This window comes from Rhinichthys klamathensis, unplaced genomic scaffold (genome assembly GCF_029890125.1).
Source record: "Rhinichthys klamathensis goyatoka isolate OS25496 unplaced genomic scaffold, OSU_Roscu_1.1 h1tg000270l_1, whole genome shotgun sequence".
NCBI lineage: Eukaryota > Metazoa > Chordata > Actinopteri > Cypriniformes > Leuciscidae > Rhinichthys > Rhinichthys klamathensis.
In genome coordinates this window covers 1348305-1366920 of record NW_026606790.1, presented here as the reverse complement: position 1 = coordinate 1366920, position 18616 = coordinate 1348305, and the positions used below count along the sequence as shown (strand labels likewise).

The following is an 18616-nucleotide window of genomic DNA, read 5'->3' as shown; positions in this document are numbered from 1 at the left end:
AGCTGTATAAAGCGCCTATCATTAATAATTTTACACCGCTCATGTTGTCTGGAGAATTTTGTCTACTAAAATTTCTTGGAAAGATATTTAGCTATTTTGTGTTTCGTCAGCAGAACAATCCATACAAACACATTGAATAACAGGCTACTACAACACTGAAGAGATGTAGCTTATGTCTATCCCTCAAAACCTTGCTTTAATTCCTGTTAAAAATCAAAGATGGCGCTGCTGTTATAAGGTCTGTTGTTTGCCACTTATTTTTACTTATTTTGTATTTAACTGAAAGTTTAATTTTAGTTTTTTTGTTTAAAACAACATAAGCTTTCTGGACCAAAAAAAAAAAAAAACAGTAAACAGTGTCGTTTTTTTAATGCTTTGGGTCATTTTGAGCTGAGGGAATTATGTTTAACTCACACAGGAGGAGAAACGCATTTTAAAAAAACGTGAGCAGATCTATGTGATGGCGCACTCGACTTTTAATTCATTTTCACATTTAATTTTAATCACGACAGCCGTAATAGATTTAGTTTAATTGTGTGGGGTATATTGCCCTATTATCTTTAATTTGGGGGGCATTTTTGTTTATTTTGGCCCTACACATCACCACCTTTCAAAAGTTTGAAGCGGTTTGAGTAGAGGGCTACCTGGGTTTGGGGCATTGTATGTAGCCGCTAGCCGGTTTGGGTTTGGGTTTGACGAGGTAAGGAATATGAATATCTCATTATGCGCATGCACATCCCGCTGCCATGACAACGACTAAAAAACACTGGCAGTTACAACTGTTAGACGTTTCAGAGGAGTAATTGTTTTGTAAATTGATAAGGTAAAATAAGCAAAAAAGAAAAATGTCCGTTTCTCAAAACGCAGCAGTGAAATCTGAACCGGTACGTTATGTTAACGATATTACAGCGAATGCAAATTCGTAATCAAAAGAAAATAGATAAGTTAGATGGGCTCGACATGCGCTTGTCCAGGAGAAGTGTATTTTTGAAGGGGCAAGTAACTTAACGTTAAAAGAGAATTTTACTTAACTTCAATGACAAAAAACAACTAGGATTTTGGTTTTATTAACTTACATTCAATGTAAACAGCGATTGATGAGGGATATTTCTGCTAACAAGGTCGCGTTGTTTAGGCTCGCTGCCTGTCTCAGTGAGAGACTTTCGTGGAGAAATTAAAGCAAAATAGCATAACAGCACACACAAGAAACATAAGTTACTGTGGTAAAAAAAAGAAGTTATTTTTATTTATAACATATGATATAGTTAACAAAACCCAAATAAGGGAGCTGTTCTGCTAAATATTATCACGATTGCAAATGTTACATTGACTTTATAGTTCAATAAATAAGAAATAAATAACACGTAACTTAGTTAATATTAAGTTACTTTCATTTTTAGACACAATATTGACTGTTTGTGTTCTATTTCACCGACGAAAATAGTTCCAAAGGAAAACACTCAGCGCTGTGTTTTGAATGTTTCGGCATTATGAACGAATCGTTTGAATGAATAACTCAATGACTCACTCATTAAGACAGTTTAAAGCATCATTGCATTTTTTATTTGTATATTCAAACATTTATTTAAAACATCAGTCTCATAACATTATTTACTGCAGTTGTAATTTTTCAGTGTAAATTATTTAATTCGATTGAACAGCCCTATAGTGTCTTATTATAACTGAATTTATTGATAAAATGTAAGAATGTGATATGAAAGAGGATGCATTAATTTAATATTGCCAATAAAATAAAATAAGAAATAAAAAAATTGGCCATTATAAAAGGTAAATAAAGCCCTGGGGTAAATGCAAATGTCACAAATATGCAGATTTAAGTAGGCTATGTAAACGCAGATAGAACACTGATGAGAATATTGTTTCAGAATAAATTATATTTACACCACCAAAAATACTCTGAGAATTAAGAAAGGGATTGATTTACTTGTCCGAAAGACAAGCACATGACAAGGCTTAATGTTGAGCCCAGAAGACTTTGTAGGTTTTCTGTATTTTCAGTTTATGCATAACCAACTGCATTTTGCTCTTTTGTATGATGTTTTGCAGGATGTAGCTTGTAAACCCAAGCCTCTTGGAAACTTCTCAGCTAATGCCAGTCGGGTGAGAAAATCTTGCTGGTAAATTATTTTGAGCAACTTTTGTGGTATACCTGCAGTAAAAAACGGAACTATGCTTGCATTGTTGTGAATACAGACATGTTCAATGTTAGCATGACCTGCTCTTTCTGCAGTCAGAAATCTATGATTTTTACCAAGAGGAACTTAAGAGGCGAGAGACAAATAAAAATAAGGAAGAACGCCCTATCCTAGATGAGGAGGACGAGGAGGATGACGAGGAGACTCAGGTGGCTAGACAACAAATATGATCTAAATCAGTGGATCTGACACAGATTGTAATCGAGTACACTATGATCAAGAAAATTACTTGTCTTATTTAAATTGTCTTATTTAGTTCCCCAAACGTCCCCAACGATGGCAATACGAGTCATTTTTGAACTTGTGCAGCTTTTTTTTGTCGTCCGCATGAGGAAAACAGCTTATAAATCATGCTAATTTTGAAAAATGCTAAATATAAATAAAAATGCAAGTAGGGTTAGGTTCAGGGGATAGAATATAGCCTACAGTTTGCACACTATAAAAATCATTGTCTATGGCAAGTCACCATAAAAAATGGAAACCCAATAAGTGTTGCTAAAGATACATCTTACTTTGTATAATCTTCATATTACATTCCTGCAAAGATGACAGAATATTAACTCACAATTGCTGTCCTGCGGCAAAACATAAGGGCGATTGCATTTAGACCAGACATGTGCTGAATTCGGAACCACATACTAGTGCACTACTTACTACTTTTACAATATCTTTCTATGACAGAAATAGGAGTAGTAGGTTAGTGTGTAGTTCCGAATTCACCAATGGAGTGGTGATTGAGTGCGACCTGAACGCACCAGTAAGTGGTGGGATATTTTACTATCCCAAAATGATCATATACCAAGAATAGCGTGAGAACTTTATGTTCATTCACTTTCCCCCACCTACATTTTCCTGCCGGTATCGATAATCAGAATCTGACCATTCTGCCATGACTGCATAAGCAAGGATACAGTCTCTAGTGCTTAGTGCTTAGAGACTGTATCCTTGCGCCAGGGTGCAAATTCCTTCAGTTCAAAAGTTTAAAATCGTCATAATTGTCATTTAAATATCTGCGTTCTACAACAAAGAATGTGTGATTAGCCTTAGCCTATGATATTATTATATGCTATTATGAGAAGAAATTCGTAATGAAACACTGAACCCAGGCCAGCAGAACAAGGTGTGGTCAGTCAGAGTAGCTAGTGATGGGAAGTCTGATTCTTTTCCACAAACTGATTATTTTAGGATAGTTTGTGAGCAACCATAAACCACAAAAAAACGTACATTTCGCCCTTCATTCAAGTCAACTGCTCGGTTCACGCAGAGTAACTATAGCTTAAAACGATTTGGCAAAAGCCAGCTTCATACAATAAAATACAATCTTTACAATCTATGATTAAGAATAAGGTGAATAAATGTTGGCTGGGCTGCACTGTTTCTTTCTCTCTGTTCATTCCGGTAAAAGGTCTACAACAGCTCATCTATTAGACAAAAAATATATTTTGTGAAGTCTTGCTAAATTTGCAAATGTTTTTTAAAAACAAAGTGTCTTTAAAAAAATTGCATTTTATGATTATTCACACGTAAATGTTTTTCATGTTATTTTACATTGGAAAATGTAATTTTCTATTTCTGTAATTTTAGACATTTTTCGTATTTCCAAAATACAGGAAATATCTGTAAAATAAAACGGTACAAATTCCTTAAAATTATTATTATTTTTTACAGTGCACAGCTAAGGGAGAAGACTGGTACTGGCAGGATTCAAGTGAGGAAGTGCGTAAACCTTCGGACCTGTGATCTCACTCTACCTAATGTCACATTATAATGATGTTGGGATGATTATTTATACATGTTTCTTGTCTTATTTAGTTCAGACTTTTCATCCAGTTAGAAATGAATGCTTTGTCACATATCTTTCACAAGGAGCTTTGGATTTAACATGTCTTTTGTCCTGTAGGAGGAGGCACCGGCTTCTGCAGAGCCTTCAGGTCTTCGGAATTTTACCTATAAAGTGCGTAAACCTGAAGAGGACCTGTGGTCTGTGGTCAACATAATGTCACATTATAGGGATGTTGGGATGATTATTTATCCATGTTTCTATTTCTTGTGTTCAAAAGTGATCAAGAAAATGATTTGTCTTATTTAATTCAAGAGTGTGATTGATTTGTTTAAAAGGTTAGTTAAAGGGGAAAAAATCCTCTCTTGTGTTTCCAGAAACATGACATATCCCACCTAGCTCATGCAGTCAAGATGATGGAGCGTGCAGTGGTTCAAAATATATATGGAGACATTACAGATGGTATCTAGAGAAAACATTTCTTTTCACTGCTACACCATTTATTTTGGATTACTGACGGATGGACAGACATTAAAAATGTTTAACAGCTTTATATCCAAATCACAGATTTCCTGTACTTTGAGGATCCCGCTGATGAATTTCGAGGAGAGAAGGGCACTCTTCTCCCGCTTTGGAAATTCCAGTATGATAAAGCCAAAGGACTGTCTGTGACTGCCCTCTGCTGGTGAGTTTCATACTTAATTAAAACAATGTGTTTTTTTTAGTGAAATAGGAAGCACTTCTTTGAGTGACGTTTGTATTCGTTAATTTTTAGGAGTACTGAATACAATGATTTGTTCGCTGTTGGTCTTGGGTCATGTAAGTTTACTATTTACTTTGAGAGAAAACCTTAGACAAGGAATCATTTGTAAGCTAAATGACTCTTAAGTGTGTTTCATCTTACCCCTCAAGATGGATATACTCATGAGGATCGTGGGGGCATGCTTCTCTTTTACACCCGGAAGATGCACACTTACCCAGAATTCATCTTTAACACAGACTCAGGCGTAATGTGCATAGACATCCACAAACAACTGTCCGACCTGGTGGCTGTGGGTTTGAATAATGGCTGTGTCGCAGTGTACAGCCTGCTGGAAAAGAGTAAGCAGCCCATTTATAAAAGCACAGCCAGCTCCGGGAAACACAAAGGCCCTGTGATGCAGGTATGGATGAAGATATGACCATGGAGTCATGGGTAAAATAATAACAGTAAACCATCATTACCTATGATATGAAAATGGTCAATACAATGGTCGGAATAGAATACTACTCTTACTAGTTCTGTAATATGAATACTACTCTTACTAGTTCTGTAATATGAAGTATATACAGTACTGTATACTGTGTTTGTGCAGTATGCACTATTTTTTAAACATATTGTATACACTACTGTTCAAACAAAAACAATTTCTGACAGATTATTTTAATCAAAGAATCCTGCTTTTTTTTTTTATCATAGTTTCCACAAACAACTGATAAGCAGCACAACTGTTTCCAACACTGATAATAAAAAGAAATGTTTCTCAAGCACCAAATCAGCAAATTAATATTAATATTGATTTCTGAAGGATCATGTGACACTGAAGTGATGGCTATTTAAATATAATAATATTTAACTACTTTTGATCAAATCAATGCAGCCTTGGTGAGCATAAGAGGCTTTTTAAACATTCAAATATCTTACCGACCCCAAACTTTTGAATGGCAATGTATTTAAATAAAATAATTAAATACAGATTTTAATTCAGTGCTTGAATAGTTTTTGTGATTGTTGGTTGATAAAAAAGTCTTGGCTCTGTTTCATTGTCTTCGTTACAGGTGAAGTGGCAGGAAGATCATTTGGACAGTAATCACAACTTCATCTCTGTGTCCGCTGATGGACAAGTGGGGTCTTGGACACTAAGAGAGGTACAGAAGGAAAAATCTAAGTGTTGATTCTAAAACAAGTCCTTTTTGTAAGAAGTTAATTGATGCCAATCATTTGGATTTCAGCATGAACTAGTCTTCACAGACATCATCAAACTCCCAGCCATGGACAAAGTTCCTGATGACCTTAAGGATGTCATTGCTACAGGTATGAACCACCTAGTTTATTTGTTATAAACGCATACTTCTCAAGGGAGCTTCTAATCAGTTCCATTTATGTTCATATCTGTTTTTAGAAATCACACAGAACAGAAAAAAACAGTTAAAATGTCAAATGCAATAAAGGTGCTAATGGTGTAAAAATCACACGCACTCATGTATTATCCTCACTGAAGATATTTTCTCTGTGGTTCTAGCTGGAACATCTTTGGACAGTCATAAACAATATGACTGGTTTTTTCTTGTTGCCTCTCAATCTGGAATGATTTACAAGGTCAGTCGTATACCATCACATCCAATATGATCATTTACACCAAGGTCAGTCATACAATCATTCAGCCAAACATTGTTTTTAAATACAGTATATATACTGTATATATCGCAATAACAAATGCCCTGTGAACATCTGCAGTCTTGAGTCATTTAGCATTTAAACTATTTATTTTGACAGACCAGACAGTTTTGTTTCTCATCTCATACCATTCTTTGGTCTGTATAACTTGTTTTGTTCTAAATTACATACATCACAGGCAAACACATGTTCTTAATAATAATAATAATACATTTTATTTATAGTGCACTTTACATTTCAACAAAATCTCAAAGTGCTGTTCTTCTTTAAAATGTTCACTCCTACTGACTCCAACATCCCTCCACTTCTACAAAACACACTCACACACACGTTTACTTCGCTATTTAAATGGGGATATTCCATAGACTTCTATTAATTAATTAGTTAAAAATACTGTAACCTAACCTTAACCCACACCCTGACCTTAAAAGAAAACTCTACTTTATTTACTTTTTACACACACACATACACACACACACACACATACAGTGCTTTTAATTCCTCTTATCAAAACGGGCATTTGCGATGTGCATGAATTATAAAAAAATAAGCATCTATGTGACATGCAACAACCATTAAAGCTAAACAGATGCTTGCAGACTTTCTTTTTTAAGTTTTATATATATGTATACGTATATATTTTTAATAAAGATAAAGTAAAAAAAATAGCTAAACGGATGATGCAGGATTTATGCTTTAAACTTGATGGATCGTGCTTGGTGGATCGAACAATCTCCAGAGCAGCACAAAACAAACAAAACAAGAAAAATTATGTGGATCACTTTTCACCAACAGATAATTAAGCAGTATAACAGGAGCAAGAGTGTTGTTTTATAAAACAGCATTTTTTTCATGGTAATTTAACCAATAATGAGTTTGTTTGTCTTTCACAGGGCTTTAAATACATTTCTAGCACTTTCCTAGAGGCGTATGATGCACACTTCCTCATGAGTGTCCAGTGTGTGAGGTGGAATCCCATCTATTCCAACGTCTTCATCTCCTGCGGCTTGGACTGGATGGTGAAAATTTGGGATGAGAGAATTAAGTATGAGCACTTATTCCCTGTAGCACTATATTTACAGCAGCCTTTTCCACCTCTAAAACTTATCCTTCAGTTGTCTTAATTTAAAATGTCTTAATTTTAAATTTGACAAATCAATTAGACTGTCTCTGTTCCGCAAAAAGACACCTTTGAGTTAATAATAATGAATGAATCTTTCTCTTGACTGCACATTTTGTGTACATGTTAGTAGCCAGACACATTCAATTTACAAATGACTATGCCACTCTTGCATTAAAAAAAAAAGGTGATTAAAAAAAAAAAAGGTGGATAGAGCTATACCTTCTGAAGTGTTCGTGAATCGTAGGATCTGCAATGGCAGGATAAGCAATTAGAAGTGTGTTCATATATTACAAGTTGACCGAATAGATTTTTTCATTTTGACTTTTCAGCATCCTGTGACACCACAGACAACAATTTTGACTTGCCCCTCAATTTGTGAAATCAAACACAGATTGTTTACATGATTGCATTTACAATGAAAGTCTGGAGCAAAGTTGTTTAGAAGCTTGTTGTATTGTTAAAACACTTACATTACCATTCAAAAGTTTTTATTTTCTTGAAAGAAATTAATAGTTTAACTCAGCAAGGATGCATTAAATTCATCTCTAGTAAAGAAATGTATAATGTTACAAAAGATTTCTATTTCAAATAAAAAAAATTTCGCCATCAAATAATCAAGAAAAAAAATGTATCACAGCTCACAAAAATACGTGGTAGTATAACCGTTTCAACTGAATAAGAAATGTTACTTGAGCACAAACTCAGCATATTAGATTGATTCTAACACTGAAGACTAGAGTCATGGCCATGACCAAAAATTCAGCTTTGCCATCACAGGAATAAATATATATAACTTTGCATGTATATTAATTTTCCCTTACTAGAATAAATGTGTTATTTGATCTGTGATCTGTTAAGTTGACAATTGATCACCTTAGTCTCATGTTAACAGCTCTAAGAGAGTGGCAGGTGGCTCCCTGCACAGACATGGGCAGTGATATAAAGAGTATTGCCAGGTCTGGTGCTCAGACAAACGCCAGGAGATAAATTCATCTGTCACCTCAAAATGAGAAGCAGACTCCTTTCATTTGGATTATGTTAAACTAATGATGTCGATATTGTTGAACCTTCCCTTTTTTCTTACTGATTGTGACTGTCTTGCCCCGGGAAGTCCTGATGAGGTTTTTAAAGATGTCTCACTGTTATATTGTTTTGACTGAATAGTAGCTTATCTGAAGTATTTTACTATTCCAGTAACAATACATGTCTCTTCCAGGTCTCCTGTGTTCACCTTTGACCTGGGAGCTGATGTGACAGATGTGGCCTGGGCTCCATACTCCTCCACTGTCTTTGCTGCTATCACCACTGATAGAAAGGTAAACAGCCAACCAACCCCTCTAATACAAACACAATGGTAAAATTCACAATATGATAAAATCCTTTTTATATATATATTTTTTATAATAATAATAACAACAAAAAAGTAATAAATATGATAACATTAATAATACATTTAATAACCCCTCACCTTAAAATAGAAACTTTCTGGATACTTCAACTTAAAGCACGTTTTTCATGATGATGATTGCTAATGAAACACAGTAGCAGGCTGACAGTGGGACGTCTTTCCAACGGCGCTTGACTGCATCAAGCTGTAGCACACACAAACACTCACACTCTGCTTGTGCGAGTAAAACATACATACACTCAATTTAAACAAAAAAACATAAAACCAAAAGTTAAAGGGCCCCTATTATGGATTTTTGAAAATGACCTTTCATATAGTGTGTAACATAGCTCTAAAATCTGAAAGTCCACCGTATATCAAGTTATTGTCTTTCAAAAGTAAGAGTTGACTCTGAGTCAATTAAATGAATAGTTTTTCAAACGATCATAAGCCGTTTCGTTGTGACGTCAAGACGAAACATTAGCATATTGCCCGCCCACTTATTGCGCGTGCAGACACTAGGGAAAACTTGAACCTTCCTGTGGATACTGGACAGCATCATGTCGAGAAGACGGCGCTGTGCTCTATAATGTGAAGTTAAAGCCAGTTTTTTTTCACTGCCCAAGGACGAGCATGTGAAGAATCAGTGGTTAAAATTAATCTTTACCACGATTCCACAGCAGTATAATCCTGAACTTTTGCTGTGTTCCCTTTATTTTACTGACGACTTCTCAAATATCGGAGTTCAATACAGGATTCACAAACCGCTTGCTCTTGAAAGATGGTGTTCAAAAAAAATTGTTTTGATTTTTATATTGTGTAGGTCTCCTGCTAACTCACATTATTACTTTCTTACTGAAATACTTCTGCTGATCAGCTGTGGGCCACTATTACCTAAAACTGTGTCTATTAATGCAGATTGTCTGTGGTTCTCACTACTTTGAGGAAATATTTGTTTTACCAATGTTTATGTTACATCAGATCATTCACGCTAGAGCTCGGCTAATGTACATTGCATACATGCACTGTTATTGATACAGTTTCCACGTATTCACCGCGATATATTAGAAAAATACTCTGTAAATAAATGAGTACAAGTAAAATAATCAGTTTGTTGATGGACATGCACTTGTTAATGCTGATGGTGAGGAATTACAGTTGCAACATCTCATAATGTACCTCAAACTAAGTAGCGTATCACTAAGAAACGTCCTGCTCGAGTTGTCCTTGCGATGGAGGTTCGGGTTGAATGACTAGTTCTTCCAATGTTTCATCATTCGGACTCGCGCTCGGATTGATATGGTAAAATCAACGTCATTGTTCATTTCTGTGTTTAGTTTACGGTGTAGGAAGCCTCAGGACACGCAGAGCTGACGTTATGGCAATGGGCGTTTTTGTTTTCGACGTGCGCGCTGTACACAGTAAACCAATCACAACAGACTGAGCTGTCTGGCCAATCAGAGCAGAGTAGCTTGCGGAAAGGAGGGATTTAGAGAGATTGATTCATCTGAGTCGTTTAAAAATCATTGAAAATGTGGTGATGTGCAAATGAATATTATGAGGAAATGAAACAGTTTTTTTACCTTTGATGCATGTAAAAATATATATTGCGTATGTCTAAGTGAGTAAGAAGGTCTATATGGAATCAAAAATTGTTTCAAATTAAAAGGACAAACAAAATAAACACATTTAAAAATAAACAGAAGCCAATGGAATTGTCTTCTAGATTTAGGATGCAACCAATTAAGCAATTCATACATATGACAATGATGAGTACGATATGGACACCTTAACACAAATCTGCACAAAGAATTGTAAACAACATTAAGAGGCTTACGATAAATATCATGAGTATTTTGATAAACAATATCGGCATAATCAATAAGAGGTAATATTAACTGAGAAACAATTATTTTCCTGTCTTGAAATGTAAAACAATTGATTGAGTGATAAAGTGAACGCAGACAATAATATGTTCTATTAACAATATAATCAATATGGGGCTTAGAAGTAAGTTCAGGGTCAATCCAAAGGCCAAGATATTTAAATGAATCAACATTATCAAGAGATAAGCCATCATCAAAAATAATATTCAAATCAAAAGGATAGGAATGACAACGACTATGACGTATCCCAAACATCATACAACAAGATTTCCTCTTATTCAATAAGCATATTGTTATGACACCATTTTTGAACTAAATTAAAATCAGAATGTAAAGAATTCTGAATTTGTAACAATGATGTAAATGACAGTGTCATCAGCATAAAGGTGTACCGAAAAATTTGAGCATATCTGAGGTAAATCATTAATAAAAATAGAGAAAAGCAATGGTCCAAGAGTAGAACTTTGTGGAAGACCTTTTTCAACAATTACATAATCTGACTGAAAACCCTGGAAAACAACACATTGACATCTATTATGAAGATAAGCATTGAACCAAAAAAGAGCATTTCTAGTTAAACCAATAGAATACAATTTATCAAGAAGAAGATAATGATTGACCATATCAAAAGCCTTAAGGTGATGATACACAGGGCAACTTTTTGAGCAATGTTGCTGGGCAATGTTGCCGTCAATGGGCAACCAGATGAGACACAGGGCCCACGACTGATCTAAATTATCCAGATAGAAATGTATTGCCCATTTTCAATGGGAAAGTACCCAAGCAACAATCGCTCGGCAAGATTGCCCAGCAACATTGCTCAAAAAGTTGCCCTGTGTATCATCACCTTTAGAAAGGTAAATGAAAATGGCAACTGTGCCTTTGCCTTTGTCAAAGGATGAAAACACATAATTTGTGAATTTTAAAAGAGCAGTTGTAGTAGAAAAATTAGGTCTGAAACCAAACTGTAACGGAGATAGAATATTTAATGAATTAATAAACAATGATAATTGATTAAAAATAAGTTTCTCAAAAATCTTTGCAATAGAAAAAATAATAGAAATTGGACGATTATTATTCACATCCGATGAGTCTCCACCTTTGAACAAGGGAGTAACTCTTGCACATTTCCATAGACGGAATAGAATGATTGGTAGACAATGACAAATTAAATTGATCTGCAAGAGGATACATTAATACATGAGCAGCAGATTTAACAAATTTAGCTTCCAAACCATCAGGACCAGCACTACTATTTTTTTTTAGATCACATATAGCATAGTAAACATCGACAGGCATAATCTTCTTAAAGGAAAATGAACCGTTTGAAGTTAATTGAATTTAAAGAACCAGCAATATTCCTTTACTATAAAGTCCCACTCTGCTGAGGCAGCGTGGAACTCCCAACCATTTCCTAATGTATGAACTTATTAACGCTTCCAACTTATCCACTGTTGTCAAAGAAACCTCGTACACAGTCAGTGGCCACAGCAACCTCGGCAATAGACCAAACTGAAAGCACCAGAGTTTTAGTTTGCCAGGTAGAGCACAGCTGTTTATGCTCTTCAACCCTTCCACTGCTTGTCGTCTAACTTCTCCCACTCGAACTGTGTCCTTTAGATCCCCGTCGTACCATCTCACAAGACTCTTCACTGGCTTCTCAGAAACTGTTGGTATTGCCTCACCATTAATGAAGAATGTTTTTATCTACTACCTTTCCTTTAACTATCGTGATGCTCTTTGATTTAGAGGGCTTAAATTGCATTTTAACTGAAAAAACGCTGCGCTGCCAAAACGCTCTCAAGCGCCCACAGCTAGGCGTTTTCAGCAGAGCGCCTAGCGTTTTCAGCTGGCTAAAAACGCTTTGGTGGACACACGGCCTAAGTCAGTTTACTTCTGAATATTATATTTTATTCACGCCATCATGTGTAGTAGTCTATTCACAAACTGTTTGCTCAAGTGTAGCGTTTTTTTCAGAGTTCACCGTGTAGCTGCTCCCTGAATCGTTTAGTTACATTTTACACATTTATTGTATGTCATTATGTCAGTATCAGTATTTGCTTTCTACCATACACAAATAAAAATGTCACTGAACTTTTGCTGTGTAATTGTAACAATGAGCACTCAAACACACCAAACCAACAATTACTAAAAACACACACAAAAACTGATTTTGCATGGGCACTGCACTATATAATTTATATGTAAATTTGACATATATTATCTTGCTTACTGACACTCAGAGCTAGCCTGACTACATCAGACTTCGTACTTCCGCTCAATTTCAGTTCGCTTCTGTACTCAGTCTGAGATGGCGACCTAACTCTCAGTTTTCCTCCGGCCTGAAAACAGCCGGCCAATCAGAGCCGTGACGTAGACGCTAAGCGGCGAGTTTAAGATTGTATTTTAGGTTAGGGAAATCGAAAACGACCGCGGATATCGAGACACGGGATGCAATTCGCTCTGTTGTGGAGAATATTCCCGGCATTTGCAAACTGAAGCCCGAACAAGAAGAGTGTTTGTTAAACATTTTGAATGGAGGAGATGTTGGCAAAGAAAACACTTTTCAATTATGCCATTCCAGACTCTGTCTACGAAGCAAAGCGAAGTAGCAGAGTTTGGTATTACCAGGCTAACTCAGAGCCAAAGCAAGAGAATAAATTATAGAGGTGCTAATGTCTGCTTCACACTGAAAACATCAAAACATAAACTGATACTACATTAATGACAAAGACTACAACTTCCTGTTCCTCTTCTATTTCTTTCTCAGGTTCATGTGTTCGACCTTAGTGTCAACAAATATGAGGCTCTCTGCCAACAAATAGTGGTGTCAAGGAAGAAAAGGCCTGTGAAAATCGAATTCAACCCTGTCCATCCCATCATCATCGTGGGCGATGACCGTGGCCATGTCATCAGCCTCAAGCTCTCGCCCAACCTCCGCAAGAAGCCTAAGGTAAGTGATGCACTAATATTATGTAAAGGCCTCCAATGAAATCACATGCTTAATTGATCAGTGCTGTTTCAATCACTGCTGTGCTGAATACTTCATGTGCTGAATTGCTAAATCTGCATCTTTGTGACTGCTTCAGACATGAATTTACAACACACACACAACCCACTGCAGTTCAACCCAGTTACTGAACGCCTCTGTTTAGCTAAGTGACATTTGATGAGAATGTTTCGGGAACACATTAACGTAGCGTATTGAACGTAAATTTAAATATCATTCATTTGCCAGGCAATAAAAAATAGTAATTCCAGATACAAATCAGTTAATGTACTGTGGGAAAGGGACTTTCAGAACAAATAGATGCAGAGAAATAAATTACATGAGAGTGAACAAAGTCAAATGAATAATTCAGGTTCCAAATCTACACTACTTTTCCAAAGTTTGGGCTCGCTAAGATTTTTTTTTTTTTGTAAAATATGTTTTTGAAGAGGTCTCTTATGCTCACAATGCTTGCATTTATTTTATCAAAAATACAGTAAAAACTGAAATATTGTGAAATAAATGTAGAATTTAAAATAACTGTTTTCTATTTTGATATTTAAAAAAAATATATTTATATCAGGATCCATTACTCCAGTCTTCAGTGTCACATGATCCTTCAGAAATCATTCTAATATGCTGATTGAATGCTCAAGAAATGTTTCTTCTTATTATCAATGTTGAAAACAGTTGTGCTGCTTAATATTTTGGGGGAAACTGTGATAAATTTTTTCTAGGGCTGTCAAATGATTAATCGTGATTAATCACATCCAAAATAAAAGTTTTTTTTACATAATATATGTGGGTGGACTGTGTATAATTATTTTATATACATAAATACACACACATGCTTGTATATATTTAAGAAATATTTTCATGTATATACTGTATATAGATTTATATATAATTTATATTATATATAAATATAAATATAAATATTTTATATATAAATATTTTTCTTTTCTTAAATATACATGCATCTGTGTGTATTTATATATATACAAAATAATTATACACAGTGCACCCACATATATTATGTAAAAAAAAACTTTTATTTTGGATGTGATTAATCGTGATTAATCATTTGACAGCCCTAATTTTTTCAGGATTCTTTGATGAACAAAGATCAAAAGAATAGCATTTCTACCATAAAGACTCTGGATTCTCGAATAAAATATAATTTAATTTGTGAAAGGAGTTTACAGACAAAAATAAAAGTAGATGCTCGACAAGCTCCGTCTCAGAGTTCTTTGGCGTAGGCCCCGTCCTCCGTCCGGGTCTGAAGGTTAGCTTGTAGGTCCTGCCTGATGTTAGAGGCAGGGGCGGAGCCTATCCCCCGACGATTGGACGGGAGCCATTCTGGTGGTGGTGGGGTGGATGGGGGAAAACTTTGCTACGACACCAGCGGGCAACAATATGGGACGGTAAGATCACAGATCAGTCTTTTATATTCGATGTCAAGCTGTGATTGGTAGCGTAGAATTATAGATTAATGACGTGGCAGTGAAGTCTTTCTGCTAGAACTTCCGCTTCCGCTTTCATTTATCTAAAGTAGACATTTTTTGTAACTTTATAAATGTCTTTACTGCATGTCACTTTTGATCAATTTATGCACCCTTGCTGAACAGAAATATTAGGTATGTGTATACGCCATTTTTTTAAGCTAATGATATCAGTAACCCTAGACAATTGTTTCATTCCATTAACAAACTGCTCAAATATGACAGTCTCTCAAATGTCCCTGCTGCAACTCACCTTTGTAATAGGTTCCTTGATTTCATCAGTTCGAAGATTGAGTGTATTCGTAAATGCATTATCACTACTGCTCCGTCTGTTTCTCCTTGAAATATTTCAGATTTTTCAGGTATCTCTCTCTCAAATCGCTCTACACCGGACATTCATTCTCTTAGCAATGAGGTTTCACAAATGAAAGCTGCCACTTCCATTGTTGATCCTATACCGACTTGTCTGTTTCAGTCATGTTTTGCTTCTTTATGTCCTTGTTGTTTTGAGTATTATAAACGACTCCCTGTGCTCTGGTGTTGTGCCAGCAGCATTTAAAATTGCTGCTGTAACCCCTGTACCTAAAAAAGCTAACACAGACTTTAACTAAAAAAGGTTGTTTTAGGGTTTAGTTACCCTTTAAGATCACTTGGTCTTAACTTTAATTTTACGCAGATGATACTTAGATTTACATACATTCAAAACCTGATGATAATTTGGGGGTGATATTTGATGCTAATTTAACTTTTGATCCTCATATCCAGAATACAGTCAAAACATTTTTTTTTTCATCTCACAAACATTGCCAGACTACGTCCAATGTTATCATTTCCAGTGGCTGAAAAATTAATGAACATTTTTGTATTTTCTCACTTTGATTATTGCAACGCACTACTTGCCGTGGTTTCAAAAGCTAATTTAAACAAATTACAGTTTGTTCAAAATTCTGCTGCCAGAATCCTGACTAGGACCGACCGGGAATAGAAAAGGGATCACATCACTCACATTTTGGAGTCCTTACACTGGCTCCCTGTCAGGTTTTGTGTTGATCTTAAAATTCTCATGCTTACTTATAAGGCTTTGCATGACCTGGCTCCTCAATATTTGTCAGAACTTATAATCCCGTACATGCCAACGCGTGATCTCCGCTCCTCTGAAGCTGGTCTTTTAACTGTCCCGCCAACTCGTTTCAGATCTATGGGTGATAGGGCCTTCTCTTTATTTGCTCCAAAACTATGGAACTCTCTGCCCTCTGAGATTAGGCAAGCGAGTGTTTGTAAAGTTTCCATCTAAACGTACTTTTTAAGGGTAGCTTTTATTTGATTTATTGGATTACTTTAACTTTTTTTTTTCTATACCATTTACTTATGAAACTCTTTTGACAACATTTTATATTTCTATTGTATATTTTGAATGTACTTCTCTTTTATGAATGCTTTTCTTTTATTGTTGTATTTCTGTTTTATTTGTTCTTATTTTTGTGAAGCGCTTTGAGATTTAACTTTTAAAGGCGCTATAGAAAATAAAGTGTATTATTATTATTATTATAAAGACAGTCTGAAGGTCTTTTTTCTGTTATATTATTTCCTCTGTTGAATTCAAACAGAAACTAAGGCAAAGACTAGCATTTCTCTATAGTAAGAAACATCCTCTTTCCCTTAATGCTCAAGTCCCTTTAATTGACATATCTCACTCTCTCAAATTTATTTCCCTAACAGCGCTCCCTGGTTAGGATTTGATGGATTCTATGAATAGCTGTAACCTTGAGCTACTTATTAGAGCTTATTGAAGATCCCTCAACGATCATGCGTCTCCTCCCCGAAATAACCATATATGGAGTTTACAACTAGTTTTACTATGCATATCCTCATCTGCATATCATTTGCATATGATTATTCATTCACGTGATAACATGTTTAACGGTACCAGACATTAGAAAAATAAGAAATACGGATGTGCCGTCACATTTCATTAATAAAAACAATTTAGTAGCCTATCCTTGCCTTGTTTTTGAATAAATAAATCAAATAGCGTAAAATACATTTCAGAGAAAGTTTTTCTCAATCTTTTCCACTGGCCAAATAGTATTTTTAATTGATTTATATTTTTAATGGAAACAGATAGGCCTTAATGTGCATTATTTGCACGAAACCATTTTCTCTTACAATCTGCTGTTATTATGATTAGCAATTATCTATGTAGTTAATACATTAAAACACAGCATGCCAGAGGAAAAGTGTTCAAAAGCATTGCATCCACAACAAATATTTATATTTATTGAATATAAAAATGTTGTAACTTCTCAGTAATGATTTCATGTAGTTTAAGTGTTTAACACCATTAATGAGAATGGCATATTTAATCTAAATGTTTATATCAGAAGTAAAACATAGTTTAAATCATTCTTTTATTTATTTAAACTGTTATTGTGAACATGCACTGTATTTATGATTAGGACTCATAATGAAGATTTACGGTTCTTCATCTGCCGTTAGATAGGCTATATATGCGTCAGTTCCACTAAACGGCCCAATGCGCTCGCTGGCGCGGACATTTAAGAAGGGATGGATATTTGCTTCAAGTGATAGGTTTGGTGAGTGAAATTATATTTGTATTATCTTTCTGTATGTATACATTTCTTTAGATTTTCTGTCTAAAAGTGACCAAAAAGACATTTAACTCCAGCTCACCATCGGTGTCGCCAAACTGCTCCATCTGCAAAATGTTCGTACGCATGGGTCAGAGTTTGCGTGCAGGTGCGCAAATTTTCCCGTCAAGTTTGTTTTTATAAATCACAATTTATGCGTCGGAAGTGGCGTACGCCTCTTTCAGGGCCTGTTTTGTGTACGCAACGGTTATAAATGAGGCCCCTGGTCTGGTTTGGTTTAGTTCATTACGGTGTTGGTATGGTCAGCAATAGGAATGTCAGACAAATGTCAAGTGAGATTAGAGCGAGCAAAACAGGAAATAACACCTTGCCAACACTTCTCTCATTACCTCAGCCAGTCGAAATGGAAACGTTTAAATGAGAGCTTCACACTGAGAAGTGTTTGTGATTGTTACTGGCACCCTTGGCTCAGTTCTCTCACTACCAGCAGCTGACTCATCTCATTCTCTTCATTTTTCTCTTTGGCTCTGCAGGACAAGAAGGGTCAGGAGTTGCAGAGTGGGCCGGAGGTGGAAATAGCAAAGATGGAGCAACTGTTGAGCTTGGTGAGATAGACTGAGGCACAGTAAAGACCAGGACGACAGCAAATACAAATTCACTAAAAACTGTAAAAAGTAAATAAATACA

At 35.5% G+C, this 18616-nt stretch overlaps 2 protein-coding genes across 2 annotated transcripts in view; one reads left to right on the top strand and one right to left on the bottom strand.

Moving 5' to 3' along the window:
- rimbp2a (RIMS binding protein 2a) overlaps positions 1 to 18616 on the bottom strand; it is a 147834-nt gene that overhangs the window by 88875 nt on the left and 40343 nt on the right. The gene's annotated exons all lie outside the window — the stretch shown is intronic.
- On the top strand, positions 1978 to 18543 carry LOC130102298 (dynein axonemal intermediate chain 1-like). The gene is made up of 14 exons (XM_056268286.1): positions 1978 to 1998; positions 2068 to 2121; positions 2252 to 2306; positions 4378 to 4458; positions 4564 to 4681; positions 4772 to 4815; positions 4909 to 5159; positions 5815 to 5904; positions 5989 to 6070; positions 6279 to 6355; positions 7327 to 7478; positions 8773 to 8872; positions 13600 to 13782; positions 18463 to 18543. Exons 1-14 carry the CDS (start codon positions 1978 to 1980, stop codon positions 18541 to 18543), a joined length of 1389 nt encoding a protein of 462 aa, XP_056124261.1.

Excerpts from the sequence above, each read along its gene's own strand:
- LOC130102298 (XM_056268286.1), top strand. The coding sequence starts at position 1,978 with ATGTTGAGCCCAGAAGACTTT. Across the intron at positions 2,122-2,251 it reads TCTCAGCTAATGCCAGTCGG|TCAGAAATCTATGATTTTTA; the intron begins GTGAGAAAATCT and ends CTCTTTCTGCAG. Across the intron at positions 5,905-5,988 it reads GGTCTTGGACACTAAGAGAG|CATGAACTAGTCTTCACAGA; the intron begins GTACAGAAGGAA and ends TTTGGATTTCAG.